The 14958-nt window shown below is 37.5% G+C and overlaps 1 protein-coding gene and 1 pseudogene across 4 annotated transcripts in view; one reads left to right on the top strand and one right to left on the bottom strand.

Moving 5' to 3' along the window:
- Positions 1-14958, bottom strand: part of PCCA (propionyl-CoA carboxylase subunit alpha) — a 436745-nt gene that overhangs the window by 369678 nt on the left and 52109 nt on the right. For all 4 annotated transcript variants that reach the window (XM_005586175.4, XM_005586176.4, XM_065533441.2 and 1 more), the window contains exons 5-6: positions 6612-6725; positions 4367-4420 (exon numbers count right to left, since the gene is read on the bottom strand). In XM_005586175.4, coding sequence (XP_005586232.3) covers positions 4367-4420; positions 6612-6725 — 168 coding nt within the window. The remainder of the gene's footprint in view (positions 1-4366; positions 4421-6611; positions 6726-14958) is intronic.
- On the top strand, positions 9979-10609 carry LOC123569738 (large ribosomal subunit protein eL15-like; annotated as a pseudogene).

Genomic DNA, 14958 nt, shown 5'->3' with positions numbered 1-14958 from the left:
GAAACACCTTACCATGAACATTTTCTCAAGTATATCTTTGTAAGTGAGATTCTTAAGAGTGGAACTGCTAAATTAAAGAATATAATGGGCCGGGCGCGGTGGCTCAAGCCTGTAATCCCAGCACTTTGGGAGGCCGAGACGGGCGGATCACGAGGTCAGGAGATCAAGACCATCCTGGCTAACACGGTGAAACCCCGTCTCTACTAAAAATACAAAAAACTAGCCGGGCGAGGTGGCGGGCGCCTGTAGTCCCAGCTACTCGGGAGGCTGAGGCAGGAGAATGGCGTAAACCCAGGAGGCGGAGCTTGCAGTGAGCTGAGATCTGGCCACTGCACTCCAGCCTGGGCGACAGAGCGAGACTCCGCCTCAAAAAAAAAAAAAAAGAATATAATGATGTTTTAAATTTTGACAAATACTAGCAAATTTCTGGGGGCCAGGGGAGGTCTGAAACAATTTACACTTCCAGGAACCAAACTATGTGACCCTTGCCCACACTGGATGCCACAGCTATTTAAAAGGTTTTTGGTTAACCCAATGGCTATTTTAAAAATCACCTCTCATTTTACAGTAGTTACATTTCTTATCTTGCTAAAAACTCAAGAAGGAAAGAAGATAAAAGAGCACAATTACCAAACCTCACACGCTCAGCACAGTTCCCTCCTATGCTTTCAACGCTGAGCATCCTGATGGAACTCACTATCCAACTACATATACGTGTATCTTTCAAGTACACAGATAGGACCCAAACACAAAACACAAATTCTAACATATGTTTCTCCTGAAGCTAATTACTATAACTTATAATGCTATGTTACCTGAAATGACAAGATCCGATAATATGATTAAAACAACATAGAAAAACCAGAAAGAAAACAAGGAATACTAGGAAATATCTTCAAGCCAACATCCCACTTTTCCAGAGCAGGTAGTTTCACATTTCAAAGCTCTTTGTAAACTCTGTTAAGAATGTCTTTGCCTCGTCCTAACAATCCTCATAGTCTCCCATGGATGGTCCTTTAATGTTCGTGATAAAAGAAGCCTGCAGGGAAAATGCGGAATAGAAAACAATTTGGAAATAAAATCTGTTGGCTCAGCACATTAAAATTACGGAAAATCGCTATTTTTATGAGGATTATGTGTATCTTTGTTTTTTCTATGAACTATTTAAGCAATAACAAAAAGACATGATTTTTTTTTTCTTTTTTAGGCAGAGTCTCGCTCTGTTGCCCAGGCAGGAGTGCAGTGGTGTGATCTTGACTCACTGCAACCTCTGCCTCCCAGGCTCAAACGATTCCCCTGTCTCAGCCACCCAAGTAGCTGGGATTACAGGCTGGTGCCACCACACCTGGCCAATTTTTGTATTTTTAGTAGAGATGGGGTTTCGTCATGTTGACCAGGCTGGTCTCAAACTCCTGACCTCAAGTGACCTGCCCACCTCAGCCTCCCAAAGTGCAGGGATTAGAGGTGTGAGCCACCGTGCCCAGCCCACATGATCTTTTTCCAGTCATGGGCAGCAGGGACTGTATAAAATCCAATCCCACTTTGTGAAAACTTGGCATAAAAAATTATTAGTCTTATAAAGTTTGGTGTGTTTTTATACTGGGGGAATTTGGCTTATTGTACACTTTCTAAAGCAAATACATAGCAGTTACTCAGAAAAAAAAAAAAATCAAAAAATCATTTTAGTCCTGGATATTAAGTAAAAACAATGTATCAGATAAAGCACAGATCATTTTTCTAAAAACAAAAACATTCCAATCAAACTGAAACAAGAAGTCCAAGGAAAGAAATTACTTCTCAACAGAAGGATCTACTTCTCAATAGAACCCTTTCCCCACAGAGGCTGCATGTGAACTGTGCCTTCAAGGGCAGGCAGCAGTTAGACATGCTGCAGTTAGACACGCAGCACTTAGACACGAGGGTGGGAGGCCACATACGCCCACCCAGAGAGAGTGAGGAAAGCACTCAGGGCAGAGCCAGCCACGCATGGGAGCAGCGCACAGTCAGGCTGGGTGGAGGCACAGCACTGAAAAAAGGGAAACGGGGAAATAGGTTTGGAAAGAAAATTAGTGTGAAAGAAAGGAGGCGGCTGTATATTCTACATGTTTTTCTCTAATGTAGAACCCCAGATGGAAATCATCCTTCTTACTTTCATTTACAAAGATACTGATCTTATCTCACAATATTTTCTTCCCTAAAGTGATTTGTTTTCTGAAGTGTATTTGTGTATCAACTTATTTTCCATAACATGACTATGAGCACCCAGTGTGTAGGAACCAGATTAGATTCATTTTTATTAATATATCCTTCTCAAAGGCCTAGAACAGACTCTAAAGAAGCATTTTTTGGCCAGGCACGGTGGCTCACACCTGTAATCCCAGCACTTTGGGAGGCCGAGGCAGGCGGATCACGAGGTCAGGAGTTCGAGACCAGCCTGACCAAAATGGTGAAACCCCGTCTCTACTAAAAATACAAAAATTAGCCAGGCATGGTGGTGGCGGGCGCCTGTAATCCCAGCTACTCAGGAGGTTGAGGCAGGATAGCTTGAACCCAGGAGACAGAGGTTGCAGTGAGCCGAGATCACACCACTGCACTCCAGCCTGGGTGACACAGCGAGGCTATGTCTCAAAAAAAAAAAAAAAAAAAAAACACCTTTTAATAACTGAAAAATGCATAAACTGTATACAATAAATATTATATATAATATATAAAATAAATAAATATATTAACTGTATAGGAATAAATGCCTAATACTGGTACCACATCACTTATCTGGGATTTGGATATTCATCTATAGCAGGAGTTCCCAAACTTTTTCTATAAAGGACCATAGAAAAAGTACTTTAGGCTTGATAGGCCAAATGGTCTCTGTCACAACTACTCAATTCTGCTGTCACAGGACAAAAGCAGCATAGACAATGCATAAATGAAAGAGCATGGCTGTGTTTCAATAAAATTTTATTTACAAAAACAGGCAGCAGGCTGCATTTGTAATGTGGACCGTAGTGCGCTGACCTCTCATCTATACAGACTTAAATGTAATACATTACATTATATATATGCACACATACACATTTAAATACAAGTATTATATTCAAATAGTTTTTATAATAACAGAATCTTGGTCAAAATTCCACGGAAGATAAAAAATAAAAAGGGATATAAACAAAAAACTGTAGATATGCCGCATAAAATCTGGGAAACTGGAACCTCTGGATGCGTCCATGTAATTTGCCCTCTCCAGATATCTCTTTAGGCCTTAGTTTTGGACCCACAAAGCAAGGTGGTTAAAATAGACAATTCTGTGATCTTAAGAGCTGTTCCAAGTTAAAGTTATAGATTTTAAGTGGAAATTCCATCTAGAAAATAACAACATTCACAAATAATTTCAAATCTGTGGAAGAACAGAATACGAGTACAGTTATGCACCACAGAACATTTCAATGAGGCACCACACGTATGACAGTGGTTCCACAGATTCTAACACTGTATTTTTAACTGTATCTTCTCTATGTTTACATGTTTAGATACACAAATATTTACCACTGTATTACAACTGCCTGTACAGCAACATGTATAGGTTTGCAGCCTAGGAGCAGCAGGCTATAACCCACTTAGCCTAAGTGTGTAGGAGACTGTACCATGTAGATTTGTGTAAGTAGACTCTGTGATGTTCGCACAAGGACAAACTCGCCTAATGATGCATTTCTCAGATGTATTCACGTTGTTAAGCAACACATGACTGTATGCCACAGAAACAAGTATAACATATTAGAATAAATTAAGACAGTACCTGGTATAATTGATCTAATAATAAACATATGTACAAACGCTAATCAAAATCATATCCCAGTACCTAAAAAATAAGGTTTCAGTACCATGTTGAATGAATATACCTGGAAAAATCAATTTAATAACAAACATAGGTTAATTCACCTATCTGGAAGGGGACATTTAGATCATTAAAAACAACTTTACCCAAAATAGAGGCATTGGTAAGATTTGATATTAAATGCCACAAAATAATTAAAGCACTACAATAACTCACTAAACTCCCTAACATATTTACAGTTAAAAATCTGAAGTTTTTAACTTTAATTCAAATACCATGCAGTATATAATAAACCAGGTATCATTCATTAGGTGTAATGGTGATTTTCTAAACTTTTCTATTTTTATAATTACTCTTCAAATCAAGAGTTGAGTTTCAGAATAAAAACACTTCACTTTTCACAAACAGTTTTTCAAAGAATTCTTGGGTTAATTAAAATTCTATAATCCATCACTACCCACATTTACAAAAGCCATGCTACCACACTGCTTTCTGATATAGAAATGAAGAGTTTCTGGTTCATTACCAACTCACCAAACATCTGGCAAATTCTTTGTTTTCTGAAAGGAATCCATAACCTGGATGTACCTTAGAAATGAAAGCAAAAAGCACTTTCAATTTTATCATATTGCAAAAGCTTTATAAGCAAAATGTACAGTGCATTTATGTATTAATATTTATTGTTCGAGAGCCCTTGAATAGGTATACTTCTCTTATACACTGATCAGTTCTAATTCACATTTCTAGGATCAGAATCAAATTCCAAGAAACTGCCTCCTATATTTACTTTCTCCACACTCCCTATGTCCTAATTGATTTTCCACACAGTATCTTTGTCCTAACCATAATGGGGAGTATACACCCACATATATCTTAATACCCACTAGCATTTGTCTACATATTTCAACACAACTCTCTCTCCTTTTCCTGAGGCTAACTTTGTCCACAATTCTGGAGAATTTCACAATGGCTGGTGTGTCAAAGATTTATGTAAAAGGAACCTTGGCAAGATGGATGAAAAACTCTAAATTCTCCTTTCTTTACAGTACTCATGAACTGGTAATTTCCAAAACCCAGACTACTAGGACAGCTAATACATGTTATTCCTGATGGCATTAATAATACTCAGCCACTACCAACAAGATCTTTCTATGAAACTGAACTAAAATGGAGGTGTGGTTTTACTTTTATTTTATGCTCTGAATTTTTTTCCTTCTAATGTCTACTCTTCTTTCCTTCCTCACCCCAAACTTTGCCATTCACAACTACTTTATACTATCCTCACCCACAAGCCACATTGCTGCAATCTACCAGCTTGATCTAATCAAGTAATTTTTGGCTCTCCCACACTGGCCAAACATAAATTTAGCCACTTCAGTATCAGCCAGTGTTGAATATACTTCTAGTAAAATAATTCTGCTAAAAACAAATTCAAATTTCTGAAGGAACCAGTATCATGATCCAGAAATAGTTATATATTAGCGACTTTTAAATGCTGAACTCAGGCTGGGCACAGCGGCTCATGCCTGTAATCCCAGCAGTTTAGGAGGCTGAGGCAGGCAGATCACCTGAGGTCAGGAGTTCAAGACCAGCCTGACCAACATGGTGAAACCCCTTCTCTACTAAAAACACAAAATGAGCTGGGTGTGGTGGCAGGCACCTGTAATCCCAGCTACTTGGGAGGCTGAGGCAGGAGAATCGCTTGAACCTGGTGGGGCAGAGGTTGCAGTGAGCTGAGATCATGCCATTGCACTCTGGCCTGGGCAACAAAAGCGAAACTCCATCTCAAAAAACAAAACAAAACAAAACAAATGCTGAACTAAGCTTTATGAACATGGTACAGAACAATTTAAACTACTGTATCAGGGAAGAAGAGCTTTCATTCCACCAATTTCATTTTATCAACACTCAACTACAGATTTATGTTGGCAAGCTATAGTTAAAATGTTAAAAGAGTTTTACCTTCGCTAATTGTGCTAATAAACTGTAAACATCTATAATATGGGTTCATGAATTAAGTTTTTTATTTAAACATGCATCTTACTGAAACATTTCTTTCAAAAGAAATGTGAGCACTAATTGAAGCGCTCCAGGCTTAATGTTGGTGTTGGATGTCTCCACCCAATTTTAGAGATAACTTTGCATAGTTTTTAACACGGTATATAATTAGTTCTCTGATAATTAAAAAAAGAAAAAAGAAAAAAAACACTGTTTCCGATGTCAGAAATCTTTTTTTTCCTTGGATTCCACTCTATTCATACAGAACTGGGGGTAGAGAGAATGATTTATCCTTGTAAATTATGAGCATTCTACTGACATTAACAAACTAAAATAATTACCAAATGTGCTGTTTTTATTTCTGGAGGTGTACTAGGTATACGTAATTTTTAAATTATTAAAATGGAATTTAAACAGAGTCTTTGGATCCTGTTTATAATACAGAATGTTTAAAAATGCTCTTATTACACTGAAAGGGTTAATACTCAAAACTAATTGGGATTTCTTTTTTCCTAGCAAATTTGGAAATGAACTGAAACTGCTCCCTGGTGTGAAAGCTGAATCCAGCAGCCACCTGCAGGATCAGCGACCAACACTGCCAGATGCTACAAAGCCTTTGATTTCCAGTAGCGAATTCGACCACATTTAACTCATGTGACATGAACTAACTGCAACAGCATTTTCAATCATTCTTTCCTATTTTTTTTTTTTAAATACAAACTCTAGCTTTCTGCTCACTACATATGAAACAGCTGCAGTAGATAGATTCATTCAAACTCACAGCTTGGGCCCTGGTTTTCTTAATGGCTTCCATGATGGCATCCATGTTGAGGTAGCTTTTACTGGTGGGAGCTGGGCCAACACAGACGGCCTCATCCGCCATTTTCACGTGAACCTGAGGAGACAAATTTCTGCATTAACAGATGCGCCCAGCAAAAAGAATTACCATCATCTGCAAATACACACAAAATTGCAAATCTGATTGTTCCACATATCATTTATAGAGTCATATTTCTTTTTGAGTATGCACTAAAAAGCAACAATGAAACAAATAAACTCAAGAACTCTATTACCCATGATTTCATTTATTACAGCCTAATTCATTGTCTAAGCAAATAATTTCCATAATATCCCCTACCTCTTTATGTAAAATCACAGCAAACAATTTTAGCTTCCTATTCTGTTCATCAATACATAAATTTGATATCAAAAACTACATTGTTACATGTAGCCAGGGTAGCCCAATATTTTAATAACGAGCACTCAAGACCAGTTCTAAGCAAGCTCCCCAGGAAGTTGGGATAATTAGAGGGACTGAATGGAGGGATGCAGCGAGTGTCCCTGCACAGCATCAGGTCAGCACCAGACACAAATTAAAGCCTAAGACGAAAGAAAGAGTTCAATATCACAACATGTGAACCAGAAAATCTTGAGAATCATTTAAATACTCTCACATTCAATCTTCATCCATTTTACATTTATTCCTAAAAGAAATGATATGTATATTAAGTTCTAACGCTACTCAAAATTCAGGAATATATGCTCCATTTTTAAGACTACTCACTCTATAATGTTTAAATGTATTTATTTTGCATAATAGAAGCTAAGCATTCAATATGAAAAAGAGTAAACTCTAGTTCTAAAAGGAGTCTATTCTTTTTAAATGATGAAAGGATTAGTATCTTTTTAAATGACTTTTCCTAATTTCCTAATGGTCTTCTAGTTTCAGAAACTTCCAGATTACAATTATTTTGCAAGACAGATATATAAAACTGGAACACAAACATACACCTAAACATTTGACCCACTCCTCCACCAAAAAAAAAAAAAAAAAAAAAAGTCAAAGGTGGCAAATACCTGAGTATTTCTGTTATAGTCTTCAGTTATGAAATAATTTTTAAATACTTTGTTTTAAATGAGATCTTAAAAAAACAAAAAAGCAGTCTTTTAGAAAGCTAAGAATTCTCTTTGTCAATTCAATAAATATTTTCCACTTTAGTAAAAAATTATATTGAGTATTGAAAGGTAAAAGATCAGGTAAACGCCCAAGGGATTTTCAGGTCAGTATCTTACTATAAAATATCCAAATATATACATTTGGTAATTATTTAATAATACCAATTGCAGGGAAAAGCAGCCCTGCTTGCAAAGGGCTTCTAAATATCCCTGTGTTCAAAGCAAGGCCTTCCTCGTGGTTATCGTTGCCTGGTACGCCCCCAACCTCAAGTTGCTCTTCTGCCCTCAGACCAGGATGCCCCTCCTCTATTGCCCTATTGCCCTCTGTCCACTTCAGATCCTGTTACTGTCAATTTTGTTGTCGTAATTGTGATTGTAGTTTTTTTCTGTAAGAAAGAAATTGAGTACTTCACAATCCTTTAAAAAGAATACATTTAAGTCTTTGTTTAAACTTAAATCCACATTTGTTTTATTGTCCTCAGATACTACCTATTATAGAAGATGCACTTCAAGTTTCACATCTACCACTGGATCTCTCCCAAGTACTTCAATTTAGGATGAATCTCCTTTAATCTAAACTCTGAGAGTAGTTAGTGCAAATTTTAGCATATAATCTCATCTACCCAACAATCTCATTTTAACTGCTTTGCACACTGTTACAATTTCTCCTCCACCAGATCATAAGGTTATGCCTTAAATTCTTTTTTTAATCTCCCCTAGCCCAATGTTATGTGATTAAAGCTATTTACTCACAGATACACTAGGATAGCAGCTTGCTTAGTAACTTTCATTATCAAATGTTAAAAGCCATTGTCCTTGAAGTACAAAAAAGTTGCAACTTTTATTATCTTTTTTTCATTATATTTGAGGTAAAAATCTACACCTACATAAAGTCTTCTTAATCTTGGCAATACATATGGCAACTGGTGGTTTATGGAGGAAAAGAAATGAAAAAGATACACATAGGCACATGTGTTTATGTGTCCAAAATTTCTATAATAAACATGCATTCAAAAGTAAAAAGGAGAGAGAGAATCCTAATAGTATTGACATTTTTACTTACAGTCTTTTCTCTAAATACACTTTTATAATGATACTGCATACATAATTTACACCCTTTTGTTTTTTAATAGCATAATAGACATTTTTCCTATTTTATCACAAACGTTTTGTAAACATACCAAGAACTAGCTCAGAGCCTAATATATTTTACTGGGTGATTAAGATTGCTCCAGTTAAAAAAAAAAGACTGCTCCAATAAACATTTGAATAAATTATGCATTAAAAGCAGGTCAAAACTGCTATGGACTTTACAAAGAAGGACTAAACACAAATTGTTTATAAAGGATTGGTTGGCTTCTTTTCCTCCCTTTGCAGGAACAAATCTTACTTCAGGTGGCAGGGTACATTCAAGTCTCAACAAGCCCACAGTCTAGCCCAGGGTCGGTAGTAGCAAAAAGCCATGCAAAAGAAAACATTAGAATTCTCTGCTGCCTTAGTTAAGGAGACACTTAAGAGTCAACTTGGAAAGAACAATCTAACAAACTTTTGAAACTCTATTTCAATTTTGTTGTCATTGTTGTATGAAATGTGTGAGGTGTTTTCTTTGGCTTAATAATACAAAAAACAATATTCAAGCAATGCAGATGCTATTCTGCAGAATGACTTAATATTGCATAGGCTGACTAGATATGTTTGTTTCAAAAATATCAACATCTTGAAAAATATAAATTCCTTTTTATATATTTTAATGGTAAAGGAAATATATAACAACCATGGAAAGTTTAAACTGAGGTAAACTAATCAATTAAGCAGGATTTGCTGGTTATATGGTTTCAAAAAGAAAAGTAAAGCATTTTAAGTACTAACACTAAGTATATACACTAAGTATAGTTTGTCTTCATAAACTTCTCCGTTCTCAGAAAACCAATAGAGATTTTTAAAGCAGATTATTAGTTTTCCCATCAAGCATTTAGTTTTATATTTTGAATTATTTTATTCTTCAGAGAAAAATTACTTGTATCAGCTTATCACCTGCATGAGCCTAATTTCCAAATAACAAGCTAGGAGAACAACAGATGTGTTTTTCATCTTACAGGACTGAGAAAAATCATCTTCTTTACCAACTTTTAAAAAATAAATCAAACTTTTTTTTTTTTTTCCGTCTAGCAGCTGCCATCAGGTAAGCCAAGATGGGTACATACAAGTACATCCAGGAGCTATGGAGAAAGAAGCAGCCCGATGTCATGCACTTTCTTCTGAGGGTCCGCTTTCTTCTGAGGGTTCGCTGCTGGCAGTACCGCCAGCTCTCTGCTCTCCACAGGGCTCCCCGCCCCGCCCGGCCTGATAAAGCACGCCGACTGGACTACAAGACCAAGCAAGGTTACGTTATATACAGGATTCGTGTTCGCCAGTGGTGGCCGAAAACGCCCAGTTCCTAAGGGTGCGACTTACGGCAAGCCTGTCCATCATGGTGTTAACCAGCTAAGGTTTGCTCCAAGCCTTCAGTCCCTTGCAGAGGAGGGAGCTGGACGCCACTGTAGGGCTCCGAGAGTCCTGAATTCTTACAGGGTTGGTGAAGATTCCACATACACATTTTTTGAGGTTATCCTCATTGATCCATTCCATAAAGCTAGCAGAAGAAATCCTGACACCTAATGGATCACCAAACCAGTCCACAGCACAGGGAGATGCGTGGGCTGACATCTGCAGGCTGACAGCCCTGGCCTTGGAAAGGGCCCTAAGTTCCACCACACTATTGGTGGTTCTCGCCGGACAGCCTGGAGAAGGCGCAATACTACCCTGCTCCACCGTTACCGATAATATAAGTAAAGTTTGTAAAATTCATACCTAATAAACAATTTGAAATAATAATATAAATAATAAAAATATTAAAAAATGAATATTAAAAATAAATTTAAATGTTTGGATATAAATAGGATAAAAATTACGCCTGCGGCCAGGCACGGTAGCTCACGCCTGTAATCCCAGCACTTTGGGAGGCCGAGGCGGGTGGATCGCAAGGTCAGGGGTTCAAGACCAGCCTGACCAACATGGAGAAACCCTGTCTCTACCAAAAATACGAAAGAAAATTAGCTGGGCGTAATGGTGCGCGCCTGTAATCCTACCTACTCAGGAGGCTGAGGCAGGAGAATCGCTGAACCTGGGAGGCAGAGGTTGCAGTGAGCCAAGATCAGGCCACTGCACTCCAGCCTGGGAAACAGAGCAAGACTCCATCTTAGGGGTACGGTGGGGGTGCGGGGGAGGATTATGCCTGCATTTAAAAACTGTGAGTTAATAGAAAATTTCATATTAGTCAATTAGATGCCTAAAATACATTGAAAAAGACACTCTATTTGGTCCCTGTCTTTATCAAATAGATTGCATCTGAGTGATAAAAAGTGCTAGGCCAGATGTTGTATTTAGTATAAAACTCAATGGTCTCAGTGAAAGCTTCTGAATACCTTCTAAACTAGTACATACTGAGAAAGGTAAAGAAGGCAAGCAGCTTTGGAAATGCTTCTTCATGCCTAGAGATATTCTGAAACCTATCACTCAAGGAGATCTGTAGTGAAGTGGACTCTACCACAACTGAGAATACAGGAGTTTTCCTTGTGATGTCCTTCAATGCAAGACACTCGGTAGAACACTCCAAGGAAGACGTAATACATACCAGATGCACTCGCTGGCTGAAAGTAGCAATACCTTACATAACCTGGCCAGTCTTCAGTATCCACCATATCTAATCAAATTATCCAAACATTACTAACCAATGAAAATTATCCTGAAAGTAGAATGGTGGATGCCAGAGACTGTGGGGAGCCTGGAATGGGGAGTTACTGTTTAATGGGTACAGAGTTTCAGTTTTGTAATATGAAAAGAGTTCTGGAGATAGATTATAGTGATGGCTGCACAACAATGTGAAAGTACTTAATGCCACTGAACTATACACTTAAAAATAGTTAAGATGGTAAATTTCCTTATAAGCATTTTACCACAATTTAAAAAATAATAAACTTATTGAGAGTCTCAAAAAAGAGAGAGAGAAAATTACCCTGAAAGACTAAAGGGTTAAAGAAAGGAAAGCCAACTGCATTAATCTTCATCTGAATAACTGGGGAAAAAAAAAAAAAAGAATCAACCAGATAAAATCTTATTTCTATTAAAAAAAAGAATAGAACTCTTTCTATTTCATTCAAAGTACCTAAAGATACTTTATACAAGTTTTAAAAAAACTAACATTCTGGCATGTCCTTTCCCTGAAAGGCAATTTGATCATAGAAAACAAAATGATTTTTTTAAAGATTCACTTTTGATTCCATTTTGAAAAACTACACATGTAGCACCAAGACGTATTTATTCATGGTTATTTTGGATGGTAGAATTAGTGACTACTATTTTTCTTCTAAGATAACTTACATGATTTTCAAAGTGGTAAAATTTAAAACTACAGGGAAAAAAGAGGATACGATTTTGCCAGTTACAAAATTCCCAGCCCATTTTCTACAATCCTGTTTTCATCTCACACAAGGGAACTAATACTGAATCAATCTGGGAACCAAAACAAAGGTGTTTTGGGTTTTTTTGTTGTTTGGGTTTTTTTGTTTTTTGTTTTAGTCTTTGTCTTACAAGCATGCATTCCTGAGGATACAGTAAACAACAAAAGAATGAAAACCAGCAGGAGGAGAACTATCTTCTCATACCACTGAGCCCTTAGTAGAAGCATCAAGGGAGAAGGGGAGGAATGACAGAGAGAAAGGAGACATCAAGTATTCAAGCAAAACCTTAGCAAGAGCCATGTCGGTGTAGCTGGTGGGTACCAGACCACAATGCAAAGGACTGCGGAATAAAGCAGAGGAAGAAGTAGAGTAGGGGTGGGGTTGGGTGGGGCAGGGACTGTCCATATGGTTGGATGTAAAGAATGGGAGAGGCAGAGTGACAGCCGAGAGATGGCTCAGGTTTGTTTTCCTTTATTAGCTTAGGAAAAACTTGAACAAATGCCTTTGAGAAGGGTAATGTGCAAAAAAACTAGGTAAAAACACCTGAGATATGAAATAATTCAGAGTAAAAAATTTCTGACAAGCAGTGGCAGACCCAAGAGGCTTCCCACGTGGAGGCTGAGGTGGCAGTGAGCTGTGATTGCACCACTGCACTCCAGCCTGGGTAACAGAGTGAGACCCTGTCTCAAAAAATAACAAATAAAAAGACTAAAACTGCCGTGTGCAGTGGCACAGCCCCTGTAGTCCCAGCGGCTTAAGAGGCTGAGGCAGGAGGATCACTCAAGCCCAGGAGTTCGAGTCCAACCTGGGTAACACAGTGTGACCCCATCTGTAAAAATATAAAATAATAATTAAATAAATGAAATAAAATGAGCAAAATGGTAAACTTTATGTTATATAGATTTTATAAAAAACAAAAAAAACTATACAGATCCATCACAATTTCCGGTCAATTACTGACAAGCCAGAATGAAAGTATACATTTGAAGAATGTCACTACATAGTAAAAAAGAAATAAATAATACTACCTAAGAAAAACTATGACACGGTAGGGTTGGGGGAGGAAACAAGAAAATACCAGTAAGAGTGTGGGCTCCGCTCTAGCTTGCAATCTTTAAGATTATTTTCCACTTACTAAAGAGAAAGCTATCACACATGCATTCAAGGTCTAGTGATGAAGACATAAATACGCAGGCATATATTTCTGAATACCTCTTTCTGAAGCAATAACAGAGTGAAATTCTAGGAATAGGATTGGGAAATAATCTCCACTGAAATCAATATTTTTTAAAAAGTGTTTCCAAACCATATGAACAGCTAATGCCAATTCCACAGAATATAGAGAGCCACCAAAAGTCATGAGATCTTAAAAGCCCTACCAGAGCCCCAGCAGCAGCTATCACTGCTCAACACAGGCCACTAAATGATGACACTATGCATATAAAGCAAGTCATTTAGATGTTCTTAAATTTTTCAATTTTATTGTAATTACCCAAGTAATGTAAGACTCCTTTGGTTAAAAAGAAAAAAAGCTTAAACAGTATAGATACCAGATAATCATTATTCCCTGCCCCCTTTTAAAGGCTCCTAGTCCCATTTCCTATTATTATCCAGCTATTATCAGTTTTGCATGTGTCCTTCCAAACTTACCTAAGCATTTTCATATGGATATGCAGACATAAAACTGCAGAGTTTTATTTTGTGTTTAAGATTTTTCTTGGTTTAAACTGAATCACACTACATATTATTCTACAAGTAATTTTATCGCTCAGGTTTTTTTTTTTTTTTTTTTTTTTTTAGAATTCTACCTCATAATTTTTAACTGCTACCCAGTATTTCTAAGTAATGTAGATGAACCATAACTTTAACCATTCTCCTAATATTGGACATGGTTCCAATTTGCCAGTATTGTGCACTACAATAAGCTTCCCTAAACATGCCAATCTGTATATATATGTATATTTCTATAAGAAAAATATTTAAAAGTACAAATACCGCAAACTACACACTTAAAATCTTAGGTCAACTTACACTACTATTAGAGATTAATTTCCCCACACTACACCATCATTGAACATGGTTTATCTTTCTAATTTTATTAATGTAATGGAGAAAAATGATTCCTCCTTTTTTTAATTTGCATTTTCGTGGTAATGAGTTTGGGCATATTTGCTTGTTTGTGAGCTATCTGTATTTCTCCTAACCATTAATCTTTTTTTTTTTTTTTGAGATAGAGTCTCACTCTGTCACCCAAGCTGGAGTAGAGTAGCACGATCTCGGCTCACTGCAACCTCCACCTCCTGGGTTCAAGTGATTCTCCTGCCTCAGCCTCCTGAGTAGCTGGGATTACAGGCATGTGCCACACCACCAGGCTAACTTTTGTAGTTTTAGTGGAGACAGGATTTCACCATGTTGGTCAGGCTGGTCTCGAACTCCTGACCTCGTGATCCATCCGCCTCGGCCTCCCAAAGTGCTGGGATTAAAGGCATGAGCCACCGCACCCAGCCACCATTAACCATTTTTAAATTTAATACAACAGACATCTTATAAAAAAGCAAAGCTGGCCCGTGCGGTAGCTCACGCCTGTAATCCCAGCACTTTGGGAAGCGGAGGCAGGTGGATCACTTGAGGCCAGGAGTTTGAGATCAGCCTGGCCAGCATGGCGAAACCCCA

The sequence above is a fragment of the Macaca fascicularis genome, chromosome 17, assembly GCF_037993035.2.
Source record: "Macaca fascicularis isolate 582-1 chromosome 17, T2T-MFA8v1.1".
Taxonomy (NCBI): Eukaryota; Metazoa; Chordata; class Mammalia; order Primates; family Cercopithecidae; genus Macaca; species Macaca fascicularis.
The sequence above is the reverse complement of the archived record's forward strand: the minus strand, read 5'-3'. Positions and strand labels throughout refer to the sequence as shown.